At 38.8% G+C, this 26,207-nt stretch overlaps 1 protein-coding gene across 1 annotated transcript in view; it reads right to left on the bottom strand.

Moving 5' to 3' along the window:
* LOC109397556 (protein amalgam) overlaps positions 1–26,207 on the bottom strand; it is a 295,277-nt gene that overhangs the window by 56,430 nt on the left and 212,640 nt on the right. Inside the window, exon 10 of the mRNA XM_062850781.1 lies at positions 11,286–11,784. Within this exon, the coding sequence (XP_062706765.1) occupies positions 11,396–11,784 (389 nt within the window). The 3' untranslated portion in view covers positions 11,286–11,395. The remainder of the gene's footprint in view (positions 1–11,285; positions 11,785–26,207) is intronic.

The raw sequence follows: 26,207 nt of genomic DNA, 5'->3' as shown, positions 1-26,207 counted from the left end.
TCAGCAAGCTCAGAACTATCTGACAGTAAAGTCTTTGGTTTGGGATTTATCCGCTAGGTGTCGCCTTGTGTCTGAAAAATTCAAACACGTATATCTCGATACCCTAATGAGGTACAAGCATGCCGTTTTCAGCAAAGTTGATCAGCAGGCTAAGAACTATCTGGCAATGGCGTCTTTGGTTCAAGAATCGTCCGCTAGGTGGCGCCAGGGTAAAAAATGTTCAAACTTCTATATCTCAGGATCCTGATAAGATAGAATGATGCCGTCTTCAACAAAGTTCTTCAGCAAGCTAAAAACTGTCTGATAATTGAGTCTTTGATTTGTGATTTATTCGTTAGGTGGCACAGTGTGTATAATATTTAAACACGTATGTCTTGTTACTGTTATATGCTAAAAACATGGCGTGTTCTGTAAAATTGTTCGGCAGGTTGAGAACTATCCGAGAATGGTGACGCTAGGGGACACTAGCAATCAAAACATTCAAACAATTTTATCTCAAAAATCGGAAAACGTCCAGCAAATTGTTCCGAAAGTTAAGAGGAAGTAAGACGTATCTAGCGTCCTTGGTTCTGATATTATTCGATAGGTTCCGTCTAATATTAAGAAAATACTTGTATGAGCACCCTATAGAACAAAAAATATTCCATTTCCCGCATAGTTGCTCAGCAAGCTAAGAACCATTTGGCAGGATAGTAGACGGTCGAGTACGGTGGTACAAGAAGCAATACTCTAACACCGTCTTTGACCCCCTGCAGGCAAGTTTTGTCACCCTACAATATTGCTTCTTTTGCTCCGTTTTTTCATCCGGGAATGTCTCCGGTAATTTCTACAGGAATTTCTCCGGGAATTCCTCCAGGAATTTATCCAAGAATTCCACTGAGAATTCCCCAAGAACTTCCTCCAGCAATTTCTTCTGAAAATCTTTCGGAAATTCCTCTAGGACATCCTCCAGAAGTTCCTCCAGGAATTCCTCCGGAAATTTCCCCAGGATTTCCTCTAGGACTCCCATCAGGAGTCGGCAATTTCTGCAGGAATTCTCCGGAGAATTTTTCCAGGATTTCCTCCGGATTTTTTTTTTCCAAGATTTTCTCCGGAAATTTCACTGAGAATTTCCACAAGAATTCGTCCATGAGTGCCTCCGGGAATTCCTCCACGAACTCCTTCGGGAATTTTCCGGAATATGTCTGGGAATTTTCTAAGGAAAACTTTCGGTTTTTTTCAAGAAAATTCTCTGGGAATTTCTCCAGGAATCTCTTCCGGAAGTCTTCCGTGATTTTATTTTCTCACAAATCCCTCTGAGAATTCCTCCCAAAATTCCTCTAGGACTTCTTTCACGAATACCTCCGAGAAATCATCCTGTAATTCCCCCGCAATTTCTCCAGGAAATCCTCCAGGAATTCTTTTAGGAATTTCTTCTGCAAATCTTCCCGAAAATCCTCCAGGAATTCCTCCGGGGACTGTTCTGAAATACCTCCGGGATTTTTTAAATGAAATCTTCGGGATTTTCTCAAGAAATCCTCCAGGAATTTCTCAAAGTATTCCACAGAGAATGCCTCTAGGATTTCGTCCAGGAATTCCTCAGGAAATTTCTCTAGGAATTCCTCCAGTAATTTCTACAGCAATTCCTCAGGAAAACTCTTCAGGGAATCCTCCTTCCTGGTGGATTCCCCGACGGAAATTCCTGGACGAATCTCTGGAGGAATCCCCGGGAGAAATCATGGAGAAATATCCAAAAGAATTTCTGGAAATAATCCCGGAAAAAGTTCTGGAGAAATAACTGAAGGAATCACCGGAGAAATTGCTGATGGGAGTCATTGAAGAATTCCCGGAGAAATTCCTAGAGGAAGTCGTAAAGAAATTCCTAGTGGAATTCCAGGAAAAATTTTGGAAGGATTTCCTGAAGAAATTCCAAGTGGAATTTCTGGAGAAATTCCAGGGAAAATTTCTAGAGACATCCGCGGAGGAATTTCCAGAGAAATTCCCGGCGGAATTCCTGAAGAAAACAAAGAAGGAATTTCTGGAGAAATTCCCAGAGGAATTCCTGGAGAAGTTCTCAGAGCGTTTTCTGAAAAAAAGTCACGGAAGACTTCCTGAAGAAAGACTTCCTGGAGAAATTTTCTGTGGATTTTTTTTGAAAAAAAAAACGGAAGTGTCTCTGAAGAAATTACCGAAGGAATTTCTGGAAGAATTTTAGGAGGATTTCCCGGACAATTTCTTGAAGAAATTTCCGAAGCAATTCCCGGAAGCATTCTCGGAGATATTCCTAGAGGAACTCCTAGAAAAATTCTCGGAGAAATCCAGTCTGGAGAAATTTTTGAAGGAATTTCTGAAGAAAATTCCGAATTCATGGAGTAATTTCCGGAGGAACTCATCGAGGTATTCCTGTGGAAATTCTCGGAGGAAATCCGGAGGAATTCCTGGAAAACTCCTGGAGAAATTCCCAGAAGGAGTTCCTGATGTGGGTCCTAGAGGACATCCCGGAAAATTTTCCAGAAGAATTCCCGGAGCAATTTTCAGATTAATTCCTAGAGAAATTCCAGGAGAAATTCTTGGAAAAAAACCTGGAAGAGTTCCTGTAGAAATTCCCGGAGACATTCCCGGAACTAAACGGAGCAATATTGTGAGGTGACAAAATTTGTCTACAGGGGGTCAAAGATGGTGTAGCGAATAACCTAACGAATAAATCACGAATCAAAGACTCAACTATCAGACAGTTTTTAGCTTGCTGAAGAACTTTGTTGAAGACGGCATCATTCTATCTTATCAGGATTCTGAGATATAGAAGTTTGAACATTTTTTACCCTGGCGCCACCTAGCGGACGATTCTCGAACCAAAGACGTCATTTCCAGATAGTTCTTAGCCTGCTGATCAACTTTGCTGAATACGGCATGCCTGTACCTCATTAGGGTATCGAGATATACGTGTTTGAATTTTTCAGACACAAGGCGACACCTAGCGGATAAATCCCAAACCAAAGACTTTACTGTCAGGTAGTTCTGAGCTTGCTGAAGAATTTTGCCGAAGACAGCATCATTCTATCTTATCAGGTTTCTGAGATATGAGGGTTTGAAAATTTTTGACACTGGCGCCGCCTAGCGGCCGAATCACGAACCAAAGTCGCCGTTGCCAGTTAGTTCTTAACCTGCTGAACAAATTCGCCGAAGACACTATACTTCTATCTCATCGGGATCTTGAGATATACTTTGCGCAAAGTATGTGGCCAATTTTGGTACCCCAAGACAATCCGGAATAACTCCGGAACCATGTGGACCAGGCACCCATGTCTCCGGCATCGAAAACTGCCCCCCTCCTCTAGCTACGCTAATGCTCTCGCTAATGGACAGCCAGATTAGAGACTTATTATTCTGCTGATCCTTGAGTGTTCTGAACGAAACATGTTCCGAGAAGGCACGGAGGTGTCAACAAATTAGCAAAATTGATACGTCATTTATGGACGCGCCTCCAGGGAGTTGGAAAGTAAAAGTTTATTACAAAACGGTGCATTCCACACTGATTCCCGCAAACGTGGGCGGGCGTCAACCGCCGCCGTCGTCATCGTCGTCTGTCAGTTGGCTTCCGTGGAAGGATTTGCCTTCACCAACTTCCTCAGTCTCTGCTGGTATGCCATCCCATCACCACTAGACGGCTTGCGCGAAAATGCAAATCTGATGGGAGAGAGAAAAGGCATCGCGCAATGAGACCGTTGCCCTTTACAATAATGGTTCATTACGGTGCGGTGCGCAACGGATATCCTCAAGAATCATGACGAACCAGCATTTAGCAAGTACCTACCGAGCGAGGAAATTCAGTTGCTTCTCTATAATCGCGGAGAATGACGATGATGACGGCGCTGCTGCTATGATGGCGATGAAGTAATTAACCGGCACCACAACAGTTGCAAGAAGCCGTCTGATGGAAGTTTTTATGGGAATGCAGGTCATTTAAAGATTTAAGCGGAATTGGCTTCCCGTCGAGGCGTTCATATTACTTCACAAATTTCGAGATAAATTTTTCTCACAGTGTTCTGGGGAAACTTTTTGTCAGAAAGTTTTTCCCACATTCCAAGCTACCTGCCATTTGGCACCATCATCTAGGCCAAATGAGGGTATTATTTTTACACCGTTCCCGCGCTTAATTTTCCTGTTTGCAATTTCATGGTATAATTTTAATTAAGATTTCCATTCCATTTTGCTTCCCTCTCGGCTTTCGGCCGCACAAAGTTGTCCCTGGAGCATTTCGGCAATTAAGTCAGCGGAGCCCTGTATCTCCACCACCACCCCCGACTGGCTGTGCATACCAACCTTCAACGGGGCAGAATTTTGATGAATCATTGTTCCCGCGATGAAGCCTGCTAGTAGCTCCGAATGAAAATAGATTCCAAGCGGAAACTTGCGTGCAGGAGGGGTGTTGGCTGGCAGTTTAGGAAAGGGATAAGTTTTCATGCAAAAACCTTTCAATGGGACCGGGGTTCCAACGATCTATGAATGAAAAACCAGAAGCAATTTCTCATCCCACGCAGGCACCGAGTGTTATCAATTGTTCTCGAATGAATATTTAATCGTAATTTACAGGCTTGTCATTTTTCCCTGGCTTGGCTGCTCCTACCCCCCTGTGCAGCAACCGGCATCAATGAATAATCTTTAAGTGCACATAGAAAAAATATTATCAGCTGGATGGTTTATTTTGCAATCACGCTTCGTGCATTAACGCCTTTTTTGTTGCGACGGTGAGCGCATGCTGCCCATTCCTGCAGCGTTGAACAAAACCCCATTAGTTTTAGATTAGCTAATTGCCACGCGTTCACCAATCAACTAGTGAATAAATTTATGGGGTACATTTGGTTGGGCTGTGTCACGAGATAGCTGTCGCTTGATTTACCTTTGAATTATATTATTGCAACAAGGTCCGAGGATACAGTTGCAGGATTCCTAATTATTATCGCTCTTCATCATTGCTGTAAAATGCAAATATGATACTTTTGTCGTAAAATCTTGTATTACAATCAACAGTTATCACTTATTAAAATATTTTTCAAGCCTTGCCTATGAAGAAAAAAAAAATATACAAAAAGTGTGGGGTATAATACAATAGATCTATTTGATGCCCTAGGCCTCTTACCCAGCAACTACATGGACGCAGGTGGGATACAAGCAACCATGAAAATCGAGTTACCTACCCCGGCCATTGAGAGTATGTTAGGAATTATGAACGGCTCGTTTGAGCGGTGCCGGTGAAGGTATCTGTTGCACAAGCGTGTCAAAAAGAACCAACGGAAATTACCCCAGATAGGAAAAAGGACTTTTAACTGGAATACTTGAATCCTTTGGGAATAGCTGGGAATAGTTATTTATGAAACGAGTTGCAAAAAGTTGATTTTTTCAGCACGAGTCGTACATTTATCCAACGAGGCTTGCCGAGTTGGATAAATACGAAGAGTGCTGAAAAAATCGAATTTTGCAACGAGTTCCATACAAAATTTAATGCAATGATTTTTTCATAATGCAACTCATTTGAGTTACATAATGTTCATAATGCAACTCAAATGAGTTGCATTATGAACATTATACAACTATTTTTCATTATGCAACTCATTTCAGTTGCATAATGAACGAGAACGGAAAAAATGGCCATTATGATACCAAAATGAGTTAGATAAAATATAAATTATGATACTGAATTGCATAAAAGATTTTATCATTTTCAATTGAAACTCTGTATGTAACTCCTCTTCAGTTTCCTTATAGGGTTAAAATCTACTTCGTCATTTGCACTCGTTCCCGTCTTATCAGGTGAAAAATAGCCAATAATTACAAATATTCCAACTTACCGTTACCTCATCATGTGCAAGCAAAACGATGTAGACTATCTTTATTAACTAAGTTTAATCACCGCATGACTTTATCATAATTAATTTTAATTGGCTTTTTTCGGTGATATGAATACTACTCGAAGTGAGAGGGAGTAAGGAAAGTAATGAAAGAATACGGTGGATAGATACGCAAGCGAGCAATAAGAGAATTGAACAGAAATTGAAATTAACAGAGGGCCATTTTTGAGCAACACAATCACAACAACGATCTTCTTGCCATGCGTTATCGAGTTGAACGGCTAGGTAATAGTAGATAGATGTTATCTATCTACCATATTTTTTCATTACTTTCCTTACTTCGAGTAGTATTCATATCGATCAAATCTGACTATACATGTCAATGGTTGCTCCTCCGTGATTGATCTGTGCTGGTACCAATTGCACTGAGATCCAAATGAATAAGGGCTGGCATACTCCACTTATTCTCAAAGTGCAATTTAAGCAGCTCATACATTTTTGATCAATAACGGCGCCGACCACGTCCTTATAGTCAGTTGGGAAGGGAAAGGAATGTTATAGTGTGTTGGTTGTTGCTACTAAAGACCGAAACCACCTCTGCATCCCCACAACCAGCACGGACTGGGGTATTTGTTAGAGGGAAAGTATGGGAGATCTGGGAGTCACCGTTGGGTCAGTGATGCGATCCATGGATTGGGGATGTTCGTAAGCAGATAGATTGTGTGGTGATTACTATGAAGGACAAGCGGCACAGTTCGCTTTAGTTGCATAACTTTTAGGCATTATACACACTGTGCTGTGGAAGTTGGAAGGAAGGGAAACGAATTTTTGCAATTCGTTTCTGCTTCTAGCGATGGCTATCATGAGTTGTATATCAGGCCAAACATTTCAATAGGTCCTATCTGCATTTGAGAGGCTCTCTTTGTTCACTTTCTCTTTCAATTATTGCAATGTAATGGTACACTTTTCAACTATTTTTGCAGTACAAATCAAAAGACGATTGTTTTGACCATCGTTCAATGCAAGGAGACAATCATAATACAAATAAATAGCTGAGATATTAACGAAAGAGAGGGAAACCAAAGAGAGCCTCTCTTCTGCAGATTGGACCTTTAGACATGTTTGGCCTGATATGTAGAGTAAGGTGGCCCACACTTATATGAAAAACAAAAATTTCGAAAAATGCCAAGTCTTACCTCCTCAACCAGTTATTTTGGACTCCCAGAAGCTACGTTCAAAATTTGAGCAAAATCGGTTGAGCCTAAGGGGGCGCTCAAAACGCTTGAAGTTTGTATGGGAAAACTTGGCGAAATGTATGCAGAAATTTTGAGTTTCCGAATTTTGCCGCTAGGTGGCGCTGTAAGCGTTCAATAATCAAACCCTTTGGTATCATTGTAGGTGACTATATGCCAAACAACTTTGTCGAAGACCCCGCAAAGTGATCCAACGTCTGTGAGAAAAGTTATACCCTAGGAAAAGTGAGGATAAACTTTATTGTTATTTTTCCAATACATGTAAAGCAGTGCTTCCCAAACTGTGCGCCGCGGCGCCCTGGTGCGCCGCGAATCTTTCCCAGGTGCGCCGCAGGCTTTTGTGTTGTGACGAAACAAAAAGAACAAATTCTTTATTTGTTTTGCGCAACACCTTTAATTTGTTTTTTTTTTTATTTGTTTAGTAACATTATAGTCGCTTCACACTTTTTTAAATCTTTCCCTGAGTCTTCGATTGTTCCATAGGATTTCCGGTACCTACCCTTTTTAAACATATCGAGTGAAAAAAAAAAAATCAAAATTTTAAGTTTTTTGACCTCTTAAGCTGTAGCTTAGCTTTTGATTGATTTGTCTTTATTAAAGAGACTTTCAGCCCTTGGCTGGTTCGTCTCTATTCTTAGCTTTTGATTTTACTATAAATAGTCCAAAGTTTTTATTTCAAGAACCTTATTTACTTTCAGAATAATTACAAGGTCTTCGGAACAGCTTAGCGGCATGAAGGTTTGCCGTTCTGAAAGTTAAAAGACCTAGCTTTAACCTTTTTGAACCAGACTGTTTCATCAATACTGCCGCAACCTCGCTGAACTGGAACAAGTTTGTTATGCTCGGTTTCATCACCGGGGTTATATATGGCCACTCTAGCTCCAAAGGGTTAAGTTGAAATTTATGAAAATAAAAAGTTCAATCAAAGCCCACCTGGTAGGTTCTTTACAATGACTCAGTTTGCCAAAACTTTGTTCTAAAGTGTTGCTTTGCAATTTCCGCGAAAAAATGCTGGTCAAGCTCTGTGGAGTCATTTTAAATCAATTAGAACTCTTTAATTATTGCAAACGCTTTAGAATGTTTGGCTGAATTATTAAAAATCAGCAGCTTGTTTTACCTGTACACCTGAGCTTATTTTTATTTTATTTTTTTATTTTATTTTTTTTTTATCTGTATTAACGAGATTTTTAGCTCTACGCTAGTTCATCTCGGGACCCACGTTTTACTTCCCTTCCGAAGGAAGAACTCACATTTTCTGCGAGTTTGTTGGGAGAGGGATTCGATTCCAGGTCCTCGGCGTGATAGTCAAGTGTTCTAACCATCACACCAGGTCCGCTCCACATCTGAGTTTTTCCTTATTTATAAAGCTTCTATGATGAAATCAACATGAATTTTGAAATTTCACAAATATTCAAATTATATTTGAGAAATTTATTAAACAAAAAAATTGCTTGTTTTCCAAATTTTATCTAATCTCTAAGAAAATATTATATAAGAAGTGTTTCACGATTTTGTCTTTGGCATTTTAAAGTAAAAGTTGTTTGAAATTAAAAAAATAACTTTGTTTAAATCTTTGGTGCGCCGTGACATTTTTGGAAATTTCAAAGGGCGCCGTGATAGCAAAAAGTTTGGGAACCTCTGCTTTGGAGATTAATTTTCGAATTATCTTGAAAATTCCCACTGAAATTCTTTTGAGGACTCCTGTTGGAAATTCTTTGGGGATGTCTACTAAAATTTCCTTGGAATTCCTGTTTGAACTCATTTGAGGAATCTTTCTGGAATTCCTTCGGTGATTCCTCCTGGATTTCCTTTCATAGAACTCTTCGGAATTTCTAATCAGGGATTTATTTAGAAGTTTTTGCAGGGATCTCTCTAAGAACGATTTATGACCCACCAGATATTCCTGCAGAAGTTGCTTCCGAGCAGATCCTGCAGAGATAAGCCCAGAAGTATCTTCATGGATTCCTCCTGGAATTCCTTCTGCGGTTCCTCCCTGAAATCATTCAAGTATTCCATAGTTCGAGGGCACAAATGTCTTCGTAAACAAAACCAGAGCACCTGAGCTTTTAATTTTAAGCTAATTACAAGTGAGCAAGAACAGAATAATGAAATACATTGTTGTTTGAAGCTTGCTTCTTGAGATTTGTGCGTCTGAAGTTTCGATGCAATGTTGAAGCGGGATTTCATGACGTTTGTCCTTAAGACGTACTGGAGTCTTTAGGGTCAAATATTTGATCAAAACCAATCAATGCTCAAACAGATGTGTTTTCTTTAGTTCATTCCTTGTCAAAGATTTGACCTCATGTACTTTGGCCTTAGGAACACAATGGAAACATTTTCATTGCAATTATTTGAACTTTGTACGAGAAAACTGCCTTTGACGATAATATGAATGAGCAATTGAGGGTTTGAAACTGCTTGATATGTGTTGTTTCTATATACAGGGAGAACGAATAAAAAGTTAATTCTGTAACGCAAAAATCGCTGTAACCAATTGCCACACTGCAGTGCTTGCAAAATGAAGCATTTTCCCCTGGACGAAGCAAAATTTGCTCCTCTTTGACCGACGCTGTTCAACCCAAAGCGGTAGCAGTATACCTTCATTGGCTAACATGGTTCAGAAGCAAGTGGGAGCATGAGCAATCAATTTTATTACTGAGAGTGAGAAACGGTGGTTCATATGCGTGGTCGCTCTCTGAATCTTTCTCTTCGCCGGCGTATACGGCAATGAATATACTTAGTTTTTATCCAGTTATTACAGTGCAAATAACATAAATTCAAATTAAATCGATTACAATAGTCACATACAACATTCCCATACCAACAGAATGATTGTTTTTACAAATTTTGAGCAGCAAATAAAACCACTGAATCATTTCCCCATCTTCACACTCACCGCAGCAAGTGAGTGTAGTGACTTGGATGGATTAAAGAAAATGTTTTAATTTGAATTCATTTGAGATGCACACTCTTATTTTACTCAGTGTACCTAAATGGAAAACAACAGCGCACAGCTCTACCTATCTTTCGAATATGAGCTTTGTTTCGACCGAGGCGGTACTCGGAATGGGATTTCGCGCTGCGGACGAGTCGATGCGGAGAAAAGAAAGGCGATTATGAATGGAACGAATGAATGAGCAGGATGGCTTGAACGGGCATGCACTGCACAGCGGACGGATGACGGCAGTTTGTAAACGATGTTTGACGCGAACGGATGGTGTGATTGTGTGAAATTATTTAACTGAATTTAGTTTTAGTATAGTTATTTATGTAACGAGTTGCAAAAAGTTGATTTTTTCAGCACGAGTCGTACATTTATCCAACGAGGCATGCCGAGTTGGATAAATACGAAGAGTGCTGAAAAATCGAGTTTTGCAACGAGTTCCATACAAAATTTTATGCAATGATTTTTTCATTATACAACTCATTTGGGTTGCATAATGTTCAAAATGCAACTCAAATGAGTTGCATAATGAACATTTTGCAACTATTTTTCATTATGCAACTCATTTCAGTTGCATAATGAATCAGTGTGGAAAAATGGGCCATTATGATACCGAAATGAGTAATATAAAATAGAAATTATGATATTGAATTGCATAAAATTATTTAATAAATTAATTTGAAAACAAATGAGTTCAAGTGTTGGACTTTTTATCGGGTTTTTTGAAAGAGGGAATCAGGATGTGTGATAGAAAGCTGGGTAAGTTTGTGTTTGCTGTGAAGAAACTTTTTGTGGTGAAGTGATGGACTCCCGATTTTTATGCGAAGATGTACATGCGGTGAGTATTCTTGACTGATCCGAAATAAGCTTTCGGATACGACAGTGAGGATGAACCATCGCCAGTCAGTTTGCTTCACAACCAAACCGACCGATGAGGAACAGCAGTCGCAGTTGGTTCGGGTTTTCTTCGCTCCCTTTGCGCATTCGTTCGTAGTGGTTGCTGGCGCTGATAACTGGTCGTTTTCTTCATATTCACTCAATTTCAAGCGCTGCCACACTGACCTCCATATCAACATTCCAGCACAAGTTTGACCTCACCGCAAACATACCAATGGATCACCTCCCCAGCAACAGTCAACGTGAAAACTCCGCCCCATCAAATAACGCCTTTGACAACCTTTAAACTACAATTTCATATATGATGAGTGCATGTGTGTTTCCATGTGCAATTGTGCAACGCAACCATGTTACCATACTTACCGTTATTCGTTTAGGAAGAGAGTTATAGATGTATTTATAATGATGATAATATGCACACACGCATCCTAACAGCAGTGTAATGATAACACCCAACAGCAGTAGACATAATTTCATGTAAATGTCAGCAACATCAACAGACTATAAATCATCAGCGAACAACTGCTGCTCACAAGCGATGTCACCATCAACCCGCTCCACCGAGGGCTCACCGTCGCCCCAGTCGTCCACCACCGGGGAAGCAGCGTTACTAGCAGGGCGACCGCCCCCAAAACGAGCGACCCCGCTGTTCGACTACTGCTCCTCGGTGTTGTGGCACCGTTGCTGTTCAGTATCCAGTGGGGTGGCTGCCGCGAGGGAATCGATGCCGGCATCTGGGTGTTGCGCACTTTTTCCAGGCCGTTTCCGCCCGGACCCGTGCCGAGGTTTGATCCCGGGCCGTACATTCCACCGGCACCGGAACCATAGCCCGGGCCGATGCCGTAGGCTCCCTTCGGGGGCACTGAAAGTGAGGAGGGGAAGAATAATACGATCGGTTAGTTTTGCGTGTTGGTTTTTTTTTATAATGTGTAATATGCGCAACATGTGAATGCAGAATGTAACAGTTTTACTGTAGCCGCGTAGGTGAATACAGTTGGTATTAACTGTTTCTATTGTTTTGTCTTTGAGCATGATGCAGAAAGTAGAGCATTTTTAATCCAACCAATTATAGTCAACATTTTATTTGCTGAGAACAGACTATGCTTTAAATTAAACTGAAGCCGCAAGTTTCAGTTAATAAAGAAATGTACAATTGCAGTGGCTTCATCGTGGTAACTCCAAGCTCCTCACTGAGAAACCAGCTCTGCAGATCAACACTATGATATAACTCTCAGAATACGCCATTATTTAAATTCTTAGTTTTGCTAAATCTTAACGAATTCGTTACGCTCTCAAAAGGATCATTAACTTCTTAACTGAATGGTTTTATTCAGTCATTTTCTTCAGCGATTGCTTTCAAAATTCCTCTAAGGATTCTTTCAGAAATTTAACCTGCGATACGTTGAAAAATTCCTCTAGATATATTTTCAGAATTTTCTTCAGAGATTGATTTGGATAAATCCTCAAAAATTCAGACAATCTTTCAAATATTCCTGCATAGATTTTTTTTTCGAAAATGTCGACAAGATTTCTAAAACAAATATTTCTCAAATATGTTTTAAAAAATCTTCAATGAATGCATTTGTAAGTTTTTTTCAAAGATCCATTCGGAAATTTCGAACAGAACATCTTGCCTGAATTGTTCAAGAAATTTCTTTTTGACTTAATCAGAAACTTGTCCAGATACTATATCAGAAAAACCTTTATCTGAGGGGAAGTTGATCAGTTCTCTTCTATTATTACAATACATATGATTCCAAACAATTATTTTAAGAAAAATGTACTGAGTGGACCTGTATCAAGTTCCGTAAACGAAATTCTTACTAGAAACTGCTACATAATATGAAAAATGTTCAGATGGCCATGTTTGCAAAGCTTGAAGGGGTGAAGTTGATCAACTCATGATACAATGTTCTAATATTGGAAAATTATTGAACAAACTAAATTTGATGATGGTGAATCTGAATAATTTTTTTTAGGAATACTTATAACTGGTGTATTCTGTATATTAAAACAATGTAAGTTACAGAATGACTCACTTCAAACATCTAACGGTATATATTTTTTACTTTCTAAAATATATGCTCATATTAAAGTACAATAACCCAACACGAATGAAAAAAAAGTGTTTTGTGAGTCATCTGATATACAAGGCGTTGATCGGAGGCGATTTTTGAAAGACATTTTTTATGATTATGATAACTATTTTTTATGTAAAATCTGGAACAACCTTCAAACATTTTTCAAATATATTCACACAATTGATTGACGTCAAAAGTTCTTTCATTGAAACAGAATTGTAACGGCTGAGTTGAAGGATGTGGATCCCATAGTGCAACATTACTCCCCAGATTAGGGCACTTAAAAATTTCTATGTATGGGATACATTTATAAATTTTCTTCAGAAACCTCTTTAGGAATTCCTCCAGAGGTTGCTTCAGAAATTTTAAATGGAATTCTTCTGGAAAATTTTGAAAGATTGCTCCGGAAATGTTTCCAGAGACTCTTTAGGAAATTCGACAGGGAAGTTCCTCTAGATATTTAATTGGTTATTTTTTCAAAAAATTCCTCAAGAAAATACGACGGTTCCAGGAAAATATTTTCAAAAATTTTCAAAATCCTTCAGAAATATTTTTAGCAATTTCCTTTGGAAATTCCTCTACAATTTTTTTCACGGATGATTCCGAAAAAAACCTTCCTAGGATTCATATGGAAATAATCTTTAAAGCTATTCTTTGATATTTTCCAGGCATTCCTCCAGAAAATTCACTAATGATTCCTTTAGAAACGTATTATATAAATATTTAAGTAATTCTTGCATGGATTGCTTCAGGGATTCCTCTATGAGTTTCTTCAGATATTTCTCCAGAAAATTTTAGAATTATTTAAACAAATCTCCGAAAACTTCCTGAAGGCCTCCCTGGAAGAATTTCTGAACTACATAATTCCTGTTCGATTTTCCATACAAGAATTGCGGAAAAAAAAACTATGGAAGGAGTTCAAAAGAAATCCTTGAAGAAAAAATTGTTTTGGAACTTTGTTCAACTATTCCATCAGAAAATTCCCTATTAATTTCTTAAAAAAAATCATGATTGGGTTCCTATAGAAAATTTTCAAAATTCGTTCAGAAATTCCTCTAGGGAATCCTTCAAATTTTTTTAGGAATTCAAACAGAAATTTTTCAAGGGTTTTTTCCATATGTTTCCAGAAAATTTTCCATATGTTGCTTCAGAAATTTCTCAATGAGATTTCTCCAAGAATTTTCTTCAGAAATTCCTCCATAAATAATTCTAGAATTTCCTCTAGGGATTTCACCAGAAGCTTTCTCAACGATTTCATGATAAAACATTCCATATGTTTCCTCAGTTCTTCCTGATGTTCCTTAAGAGACTGTCAAAGATTCTTCCATAAAATCTCTCAGGGATTTATTTAGAAAGAGCTACAAGGATTCTTTCATAAATTCCACTAGAGACTTCTCTAAAATACCTTGATCTCAAGAAAATTTCCAGAATGAATTTCTGCAGAAATGTCTATTGAGTTTCAATCTGAAATTCATCAAGAGATTCCTTTTGATTTTTTTTTTTCAAAGTAATCCTCTGGAAAACATACAATGAAATTTATTAGAAACCACTCCAATGATTCTTTAAATGATTCCGGGGATTTCCTCCTCTAATCTTCAGTTTACGCTGTTTAATAAATCTGCATTTCTGGTTATCCATTTCAAAACATATACTTCTCCATCATGGAAAAACGCCTTTGTGAATTGTCGATTTCTTGCGCTCTTAAAACCTAAGAACCATAATTGTAAGTCATGTAAGCATCACAAGTTTTTGTGCCTGTACATGTAAGAAAAATCTTTTTTAAGGTATTAAACTTTTTCTCCAAAATGTAAACAATTAGGGAGATTCACTATGCGATAGAATTTTTGTTTATTTTTTGAACATCTTTCCAAAACATCTTTCAAAAATTCCTTTCGACATTTTTTCAGGTTTATCCCAGCACCTGCAATTTCCTCACGCATCACGGATTGATTTTAATTTAGCTTCAATGGGTTCAAATGAAAATTTTCTGAGAAATTGTTTTCAAAATTGCTCCAGAGATTCTTTCAGAAATTTAAACTGGGATACTCTAAAAATACCTCTACATAAATATTTATTCAGAATTTTCTCGATAATTCTTCAAAGATTGCTACAGAAAAACTTACAACGTTTCTCGAAGGTTTTTTTTTTGAAATTTCGATAAGGTTTTTGTAAGGAGTTGTTCCTCAGAATTTATTTTAAAATCTTCAAAGGGTGCTTTTGTAAAATTTCTTTAAAGATTCTTTCAGAAAATCATACATGGATGGTTTTCAAAATTTTTTCATGAGTTTGTTTAGAAATTCGTTCAAGAATTGTACCAGAAATACTTTCAAAAATTTTTCTCTACAACTTTTAAAATATTTCTCTTAAAAATCCTTCAGAATTTTTTCCAGGGTTCTTAAGAAGTATTTCTAGGGATTCCTTTGGAATTATATACAAGAATTCCTCCAGAAATTCCATAGAAAATATTCACGAATGAAAAACGAACTCTTTCAAGAATTCACTCGGAAATTTTTAGGATCTGCTTTAGGAATTCCTCCAGGGATTGCCTCAGAAATATCTTGAAGAATTATTTTAGAACATCTTTCATGTATTGCCCCGGAAATTTTCCCATGTATTTTTCCAGAAATTCATCAAGAGACTCTTTAAGAAATTCGACGGAGAAGTTCATCCAGATATTTATGTGAAAATTTCTCCAGAAATTCCTAAGGAGAATTTTCCGGCGGTTTCATGAAAATCTTTTTTAAGAATTCTTCAGAAATTTCTCCAGGAATTTCAGAATATTCTTAAAAATTCTTCCAGGCAGGGATGCCTCCAGAAAACCCACAAATAATTCTCCAGAAATGTCTCATAGAATTATTCAAGAAAATCTTACATGCCAAAGCAGCACACATGTCACAAAGAAGTATCGACGGTGCACATTTTTGGTTGTACAGTAGCTACTAGCGTGGTTCAAAAAATCGTTTTTGCTCCACACCGCTTATTCGATTCGTAATCAGATTCTAAGCCTTCTCCCAAAAATTGAGCTGATTTGGTTGAAAATTGAGAGTGCACAAGCTCTTCAAAGTTTGTATGGGAATTACTATGGGAAAAGGACGTTTTTCATTCAATTGACCGTAGCATTTCCCCAAGTGCCCTAGAGTGTTAGTTGACCCTTGGTTCTCCTAGGTTACTCTATCAGCTACAACTTTGCCGAAGACCACATTTAAATCAGACTCCTCATTAATTAGTTATCGATTTTCATACAACTGCAGAAACTTTAACAGTGATCGTTCAGCTTCCCAGCAGGCAACATTGCTGCACATTTTCACTCTGGATAAAAATCGATAACTAATTAATGAGGCGTCCGATTTGAATGTGGTCTTCGGCAAAGTTGTAGCTGATAAAGAAGCCTAGGAGTACCAAGGATCCACTAACACTCTAGGGCACTTCGGGAAATGATACGGACAATTGAATGAAAAACGTCCTTTTCCCATAGTAATTCCCATACAAACTTTGACGAGCTTGTGCACTCTCAATTTTCAACCAAATCAGCTCAATTTTTGGGAGAAGGCTTAGAATCTGGTTACGAATCGAATAAGCGGTGTGGAGCAAAAACGATTTTTTGAACCACGCTAGTAGCTACATTCATGTGGTTCTAACCCAAAGGCAAAATAACTTAAAAATGACACGTGTTCGACCAAAAATCTGCGCTGTCTACACTCCTATGTAACATGTGCTTGGATGGATTGCTTCAGAAAGTTCTTCAATTATTATTTTTAATAATCTTTCATGGATGTTTTCCAGCAGTTCTTTCGTGGAAACAGGAATTTCTTCAGAAATGCTTCCAAGAAGGGTTTAAGGAAATTTTCAAGGATTATCCTAAACCAAATCATCCATAAATTTTCATCAGAAATACCTCCACAAATATCTACATTCTTTCAAAGATTTTTTTCCCTAATTCGTTTGGCGATGAACGTTTTTGAGTTCTCCCTCACGAATTCCGCATACCTGTGACTCCATCTAGAACACGGGTTCCCAACCGGTGGTCCGCGGCCCCCTGGGGGGCCGTGAAGCCAGTCCAGGGGGGCCGCGAAGTTACTGAAAAAAATTGAAATTTTTATTCTATTTAATGTTTCTAGGGTTAACCACTACCAAACAACCAATCACTACCCCCAAAAGTCACAATTTGAGGGACAAATTTTCAGTGTAAATCGCTTTCAGAAGAAAAAAATTTCGGCTGCGCCGCTATTTTTAAGCTACAACTCAAATTAAATGTACATCATTATTTACAAAATGTGAGTGTCAAATAAAAAAAAAGTATCATTGATCTCGAAAATCCCTCCCACAGTAAATTTATGTCTTCGCCACTGTACCCAAGTAACTCAATTTCGTTTATTTATTTCATTTTTTTGTTGTTGTAAAAACATTGGGCCGCAGATGTTCTGACATTTCTTAAAGGGGGTCGCCACCTCAAAAAGGTTGGGAACCCCTGCTCCAGAAGTTTCTACGGCAATTTAACTTAAGATCTATTCGTAAATCCCGCCATAAATGCACGTCTATGAACATGTTAAGCAGCCCTTGACGCTAGATGATGTTAAAAAAGCAATCAGAGAGCTGATGAATCATATGGATGTTGTAAAGAATGAGCTCCCAGCTGAATTTTTCAATCACGGTAATAATCAGTTGCATGAAATGCTACACCGTACACCATTGAATGTATGGGAAGAAGTAGGTCCACGAAAATAAGATTAATGCTCCAATAATCAATTGTAGTAAACATAAATGAAGGGATTTGAGCTGCTATTGTAAACTCAGAAATTGTGACGTCTCGCTTCTTATTATCATTCAGTTCAATTTGCAGACAAACATTTCACATTTTGGTAATTTTATGAGCTTAATTTTTTTAAATTTTTGAGGTTGTCCGAAAACAGAACACGGCGTCACGGCGATCAATTTCATCAATGCATCAAAACACTTTGCCTACTTCAATAAAAAAAATAGGCCCCATAACTGGAACAAGATGAAGCATAGTCCCATTCAGCTGTTCATTTTTTTTACCACACTTTCCTTCCTCTGTTTCGGAATGCATTTTTGCTCCAAATCGAACTCGTTAAGCGACGGGAGCGGGAAACGATGGAAAAAGGTCTGCATTATTAATTTAAAATAGCGTCGAAAATGAAGGTTCAATTAATTTTTATTGCATTCGGGTCGCATCGGGTTTTCATCGGGAACGGTGGTGCAAGTGGGGGAAATGCGTGCGACGCGACGGGATTTTGGGTGGTCATGTACAGTAGTAGAGCAGTGTGTGCCCGCGTGAATACAATAAATTAATTAATGCGATTATCAGCTCTTTTCCGGCGATGACCAAACATCGGAATTTCTCACTGTCGGGGACACGGTACGGCGGCTGGCAGCCGTGGGACGTCCGAACATGCTGTGATTTTGCTGCTGATCGGAACAGAGCATGTTGATGGTGTGTTATTGGATAAGCTCTTTTTTTTCGCTGTTTGATATTTTTTATGTCAAATTGGAGTTTAGTGCATTCCATGTTAGGGATTTTTTTTACGTTTTATAAAATATGGCCGTTGCTCTATCGTTGCGATTAAAAATGAATTCACGAACGATTGGATTAAAAGATACGTAAAATTGTTAATTTGCTTTTCATCGACGCATTTTCCATTAGTTTTTTTTTTCTGAGATTGTCAATTGATTAAAGTACGTGCGTCAATTAATGGACCTAAAAGTTCCTTCCTTCAACTCCTCCGGTAAATTTCGTCATGAATAACTTCCAAAATTTGTTCTAGAATTTCTACCGAAGCCCTCTGGTAGAATTTTCTGTATTGGTTTAACTGGTAGCTTATTCAAAATTTCTCAGAACATTTCTCTAGTTTATTCCAGTTGCTCCTCTGGGAATTTCGTGAAGAGCATAACCTTGTTTTTAGGAGTTCGAAGTTCTTTCGGAAGTTCTATCATGAAATTGAAGATTTTCGCTCCTTCCAGGAGTTTTTTTTTTTGATTTCAAAATGAACCACAGGCTGCAAATCTTTAAAATAAAGATATCTATATATCTATATCTATTTTCGAGTGTTCCTTCAGAAGTCCCTCTGACAATTTTTTACTGATTTGCCTCTTCCAGGACGTTCCACGTGATTTTTTACGGGATTTTTTCCAGGAGTTCCTTTGAAAATTATTTCAGGAATACCTCGAAGAATTCGTTCAGGCGTACCTTCTGCCTAGTTATTTCTGATATTTACGACTCTATGAGTGTGACAGATAAGAGTTCCTCCGTGAATACCTCCACGAGTTTCTCCGCGAATTCCTTCAGTTTATTCGGGATTTATTCTGGAGTTTCTCTAATTTTTTCTGAAGTTAATTCATGAATTCTTTCAGAAGTTTCTTCGAGAACTTTTATAAAAGTTAGTCCTCTAGGAATCCGTTCAGAAGTTCTACCAGAAATTCTTCCAGGAGTTTCTTGGAGGACTTTTCCAATACTTGTTTTGGGAATTTTTCGAAGAGCTTTTTCTTGAACTTTACAAGAATTTCGTTAGGAGATCCGAAAATTCTTACGCAAGAGCCACCAAGAATTCTTTTAGGAATTTCTGTGAGATTTCTTTCGAAATTCCTCCGAGAACGGCCGATAATTCCCAAAAGATCTTTCTGAAGAGTTTTCTAGCAGTTCTTCCGAAAACACATCGATCCTTATAGTAAATTTTCTAGGGTAAACGCTCCTTTAGTGAAGGTAGTACCAATAGTGGAACCGTGTCCCTATAGTTGGTACAAGTGGTTTTTGAGAAAAAACTTAAATCGTTTATTTAAGTCTTTACATTTTTCCTAGAAAGTTCAAATAAAAATCTACCGATTAACGTTTTCAGACTTTTTATTTTATGGTATTATGAATTTTATTAAATTATTTTACCACAAGCAGTTACTAATAGCACCACTATTGGTACGTTTACACTAGAGTTATTTCAAAAGCACCACATTTTCTTCCGCAATTAATACATGCATTTCTTCGGATGTTTTGGAAATTCCGTCAGAAATACCTGCGGGGGTTTTTTTCTGCCATTCTTTTGGGAATTTTTAATCAGATTTTTTTTTAATTTCTTCGGAGATCCGTTTGAAAATTCTTTCTGCAAATTTCACTAAGAATTGTCAACACAATTCCTTTGTAAATTCCTTCATCTTTCTTTCAGCATTTTTTTTTAAGATTTGTAACGGGCAGGACTGTTTTTTGGGTTTAAGGAATTCACGACCCTCACTTATGCGCCAGGTAACTAAAAGTTACCGTGATGGTGCGGTTTATCAGTTTATATTTTTCCCGTTCCGGCTTGAGACCTCAGGGCGGGTTTGCAAATCATTAGTACTGAACCCAACAGACGGAGACCAAAATTCAAGAAAAAATCATAATCGCAATCGAAAGAAATAATCGGTTTATATAGCGTGTTTCTGATCCAACCTCGCACTACACAATTCGACCTTTCATTCAAGCATGCAGTTTAATTGAGGAACGTTTTGGAATTCTACATGTTTATTCCTAGCGAGGGGTTAGTATCGGTTTTCGCTTACTGTGTACGTCACTGTCTTCGACATGCAGCTGCAGTCAGGGCTTTCCTCGTTGCGCGCGTTTGTTGCATGATCCTGGTGGGTGATTCCTCTCCTCGAACCGTTGGCCGGTAAGCGTTCGTGGCCTATCGGCTGCTAGATGGCGTGCGGCCTCAGACAGCGGTGCGTTTGTGTCTGACGGCGGCGACAAGAATGCGCTCCGTCGCTGGACGGGCGGCGACGGTGGTTTGTTACGTGGCTAGGTGGACGGCGGCGGCGGTTTGCTCCGTCACTAAACGGACGGCGGCGGCGGTTTATCCGAGACCAGCCGGGCGGCGAGCTTTTGAGTTGGGCTCGGACCGCGAGGGTCGAAACGGACTCGATAATGGGACGTCTTTGGTCGACACGTGTAGGCCCGATCAGCTGATCGAGGGGTTTCCAGCCGGTGTTCACGCCCTAGAGTGGAACCTTCGTTTGAAGGTTTTATCTTCAAACGAATAGAACAGTTAATTTGTGCCCAAAACGATTCACTGTTTAATACCTTTCGAGTTTTTCACTGTCGGCACACTGTAGGTTAGGTTGTCAACGTTGTCGGGTAATATCTTTCCTGCAATTATCCCGACCGTTTAATTTTACAATTTCTAGACAAATTGGTCATTCTACTAACCTCGACTGTTTAATTCCACTCTCTTCTATTTCTGCCTGTCTTCACTTTTCACCTACTTTTCTTCTATAACTTTTCTATCCACCTTTTTAACTACTCTGCTCTCTTGGCACGTTTTCACTGCTTCGCGGTTGGATTGGTTTTGGGTCCCACGCTATGCAAAACGTAAAGGCTCTATTCTTTTGGAGCTCGTATTACACCCGAACGCGAGGCCATTCATCGGTAAGGCTCAACTTCGGAAGTTTTCTTCCGGGGGCAAACATTGCCTACATGTTCAATTTTGACACTCCCGTTGGGTCCCTAGTCGAAACGGAGCTTATATGACTGATATATTTTTTTAAGGGTCATGATCATCTTGGATGGGTGGGATGTTATTTTGTAACCTCGTTACACTACCCCCCACTAACGGAAAAAAATAAAGGAAGAAATTACTTTTTTTTTAATTACGGCTAATATGTTTTTCTTTTATATTTGCTTTAGGTATTTATTCTATTCAAGTTCATTGTATTCTTTAATCCAACTAAACATGATATATGTATTTTAATGGTGAATTCAAACTGTTTGGCCCATCTTACTCTCAATACTCCTCTACCTCCATACTCAATCTCCTGCTCCATTTCTTGCACTCAATGATGTTTACCGCCTTCACTAAGGCGAAATCTCAAAACTACTAGTTCGCATTTATGCGCTTCGCCGAATAACAATTCAGCTATGATACCCTCCTTACACCGCCCTTGACTATCATCAAGAAAACAAAACATTCAACTACGTCAAGTAACCACTCAACAAATTCATTTAAATTAAACATTTTTTTTTTACTTCGGAAACCTCCGAAAAATCTCAAATATTTTTTTCCGTGCTTTCCTATTTATATCGACCGCTTTATCGACTTTCCATTCGTAGCTGTCAACCGATGGACCAATCGCAGCCTGCTTCATGCAGACTTCAAAAACAAGCTCTAATATGACGTTTATCATTGTTTTTCTTCTACATGACGAATCTTTTGCAACAACAATTCCGAAATGAAATCAAACCGGGCTATTTCATGAGAAAAGCAATGCATTTAGATGGTAAGTAATGTGAATTCTAATGATTTGTGTATTCTTTCTACGTTTTAGGATGGCTTACAGTGCGTTTACCACCGAGAAGTGACATTATTGATGGTTTAAGATGTTTATTCAAGAATTCTGGCGAACGGTTCGTAAACAATCAAAAGTGACGGAATCTAACATGTGAATTGTGTTTATCAGCTAGTACTTAACTGTTCCTATTCTAATTTCAAGCACAATACTTAATTTATCCTACTATTTACAATATGTACAAGTGTTTGTCTCATTCAACTTAACTTATACATCATCAATCAAAACGGAGTGATATAATCACCAGTGAGTAGTTAAAAGCCTAGATAATGCTACGCGGTAAAACGATCTAATTGAAGTGAACCATTGACCGGTTCCAAGTGTTTGAACGTTTTACAACATTGTCGAAACCTCATATGCACCTGTTTTCTACATGTCAGTCTGATCATCATCTGTGCCTGCGCAGACTCCCACTGATTTCCATCGTACACTCCCTTCTCTGCTTGACCACGCAAGCTCCGGGCCAAGGTGGTTAAGCTGACTGACATGCCAAGGCGGAAAATAGTTGCAAAGACGATTCTACATAGCTGTAGTTCATTCAACAAAACCTGCCATTAATTAATTTGATCAATCTGGCTGTTTTGGAGGAAAATTGTGGCGAAGTGAAGATTGCTCGTAGTGAAACATGTTTTTAGAGACAATCTCACCCGCACTGATAAATTGGTACCAAAATTTGTGTTTTTCTGGATTGACTCCTTAGTTACTGTGCACTTTGACAAGAGACATAGCTTAAACGCTTTATTTTATTTTCATTTCTTCTGTAGATCAGATGAATGAAACACACCTAATCTATTTCCATTCATGTCCTCCAAATCATAACATGAATTACCTATTCTCCCTATTACTCTAGCCGGGGCGTAAGTATCTGCTAATTTTGCTGAAAATTTCTTTTGTTTATTTGACAGGAAGAAATTTTTCTTCATGACAATTTCCCCAATATCGTATACTGGTGCATTTTGATTCGACCGTAAGTTATAGTGTTTCGCGTACCTGTTGTAGGCTTTTTTTAAATTTTCTTTCACTGCTTCAAACACCTGTTTAAGATTTTCATTGATCATTTTTGGATCGCAATCGGTATCGCTTCCACATTCACGAATTTGTCGGTAATCCTCGCCAGAGCTGATATAATTTCGACCGTGGTTGATGAAATACGGTGTAAAGTTGGTCGACTCGTGTACAGCCGTTCGAATGGACATGGCTACTTTGTGGATCTCCTTGTCCCATTCAGTATGGTCTCCTTGCAGGTGGGCTCGAATGGTTGCAACAATTACTCTGTTGACTCTTTCCGTCGGATTGTTGGAAGGATGGTAGTTCGCATTCCTCCAATGATTCACGTGATAGCGTTTCAATAATCGCTCAAAATCCTTGGATTTGAATTGAACTCCATTGTCCGATATTATCACTTCGGGGACCCCAAATAATAGAAATATCATATTTTCCAGGAATGTAATCATTGGTCCTGTTTTTGCTTCTCTGAGTGGCTGGATAACGACGAACTTGGAAAACCAATCCGTTACGACGAGTAACACGGTGTTCCCGTTTTTTGACCGAGGGAACGGTCCAACAAAATCCACGGATATGACCTGCCAGGGTCGCGAGGCCAGTTTTTGTCGTCCCATGAGTGGTTGTCGATTCGTGCTCGGATGCTTGATGCACTTACACACCTCACAGCCTAAACAGTACTTCCGGACGTCATCCTGCATCTGAGGCCAATAGTAGCGCTCCTGTAGTTTCCGGAGGGTCTTGAACTGTCCGAAATGGGCCGTGTCGTGTGCTTCTTGACGGTGTTTGTGACCGATGTTGTGGCTGCTGAAGTTGTTGAACCGTCACTCTCAGTTGTGCCATCATCTCTGACATCTGCGTCTTCAATTCTTCCCCAAGCATTGTCGAACTATTCGTTCTCTCCTGCTGATTTCGTAGATAGAGCCGATTCGCGTTTGGACCCTGCTGTCCTTCTGCTCGTTGGTTACTTGGGACTGTTGTACTAGAAGCCCAGTCTTCAAAACTGGTTCGTTGTGTAATCGGTCCCGCTGCAATATCCAGTAGGTCTTGCTGCTCTTCTGTATCTCCGTTGTCTCCCAGTAATTCTGGAAAGTTCAACGTTGGATCCTGTTCCATTCTCTCGATTGACTCTTGCCTCCGATCACTAGAAAAGTGCAATCTCACGTTGGAGGGTGGAAAATTAGTTCGTCGATCTTCCGGGTTACCGTATCTGTCCAGAAGTTCCTCAACAGAAGCAATTAGTTCCGTTCTTACCCGTTGCTGCTCTCTGGTAATCGCGTTGATTCTATATATTCTGGCTCTATAGTGACGTAATCTTGAAATGTGTTTCGGTTCAAGAGAACCAGTTTCCAAGGTATGCTGTAGGTCTTGCAATTTTTGTAATACGATTGGGTACTCTTGGTTGAGCGATTTTTTTGATACTAATTGTCTAGGTTTTTTGATTTCATTCAATAACGCTTTCTTTAATATTTGTCTCTTTTCTTGTAACGAACCATCCACCGGAAGATACCTCAATTTTACCTCGTAGTCAACTTCGTCACTTAACAAATCGTTTGGGTTAATAAAGTACACAAAACGATTTGTTGATTGGTTACTCATTTGATTAAATGATTGTTTTCTATTTTCAGGTAACGATGCCGACTGGCTTCTTGGAGATTCAACGTCTTTTCAACTGAATTCCAATTTTATTATTCTAATGTATTTAATTCAATTTTTCAAATAAACTTTGTATTATTACGAGAGCATTTAATAGAATACTTTGATTCCAGTTACTCAAACAAATCCAAAAATTCACCACTAAAATAACTCAAATTATTCTAAAATTACTTCTTCAACCCAAGTTCACTACTTACGTCTACTTTTCTTCTATAACTTTTCTATCCACCTTTTTAACTACTCTGCTCTCTTGGCACGTTTTCACTGCTTCGCGGTTGGATTGGTTTTGGGTCCCACGCTATGCAAAACGTAAAGGCTCTATTCTTTTGGAGCTCGTATTACACCCGAACGCGAGGCCATTCATCGGTAAGGCTCAACTTCGGAAGTTTTCTTCCGGGGGCAAACATTGCCTACATGTTCAATTTTGACACTCCCGTTGGGTCCCTAGTCGAAACGGAGCTTATATGACTGATATTTTTTTAAGGGTCATGATCATCTTGGATGGGTGGGATGTTATTTTGTAACCTCGTTACAGATTGCTTATGTATTCTTTTTATTTTTTATATTTCTCTCAAGTTTTCCTAGAAATTCTTACAAAAGTGCTTTCAGGAATTGTTTAGGAGATTTCTGCAAGATTTGCTAAGAAATCCTTCCAAAAACGGCCACAAAAAGTTTCTTAAGGAGTTCATTAGGGTCCGCATTCATCTTGGAGTATCACCAAAAATTTCACCAGGAGTTACACCGGAAATTCTTCCAAGAGCCCTTTAGGAACTTCCTCTGGGAATTCCTTAAAGAACTCTTTGGAGTGGGATCTCCACAAGTAATCTCTCGGGGAATTCTTCCAATAATTTCTCAGAAAATTCCTTAAGGTAACCATCCAGCAGTTTTTTCAGCAGTTGTTCCGAAAATTCATTCAAGAGTGCCTTCAAGCACCCTCACAGAAATCCTTCGAAAACTCTTTCATAAGCACCACAGGGAGCTCCGTGAATTTTCCTTTGAGTTCTTCCACGTGGTAGGCATGTAGATATTCTATATGACCAAAGTAGTCAAAGGAATTTCTTTCAAGTTCCTGTACTGACCGGCAATCGTACTGAACATATGGGCACTTACCGCATCAATTATATGGGTCCAACCCTCCCATGAGTTCTTCCTGGATATTCTACGTGAATTTCTTCAGTGTTTCTTACGTGAATTTCTCCAGGAGTTGCTTTGAAAATGCTTT

This window comes from Aedes albopictus, chromosome 2 (assembly GCF_035046485.1).
Source record: "Aedes albopictus strain Foshan chromosome 2, AalbF5, whole genome shotgun sequence".
In the NCBI taxonomy this organism is placed as follows: Eukaryota; Metazoa; Arthropoda; class Insecta; order Diptera; family Culicidae; genus Aedes; species Aedes albopictus.
Note: the sequence above shows the minus strand (reverse complement) of the source record. Positions and strands in the feature narration are given on the sequence as shown.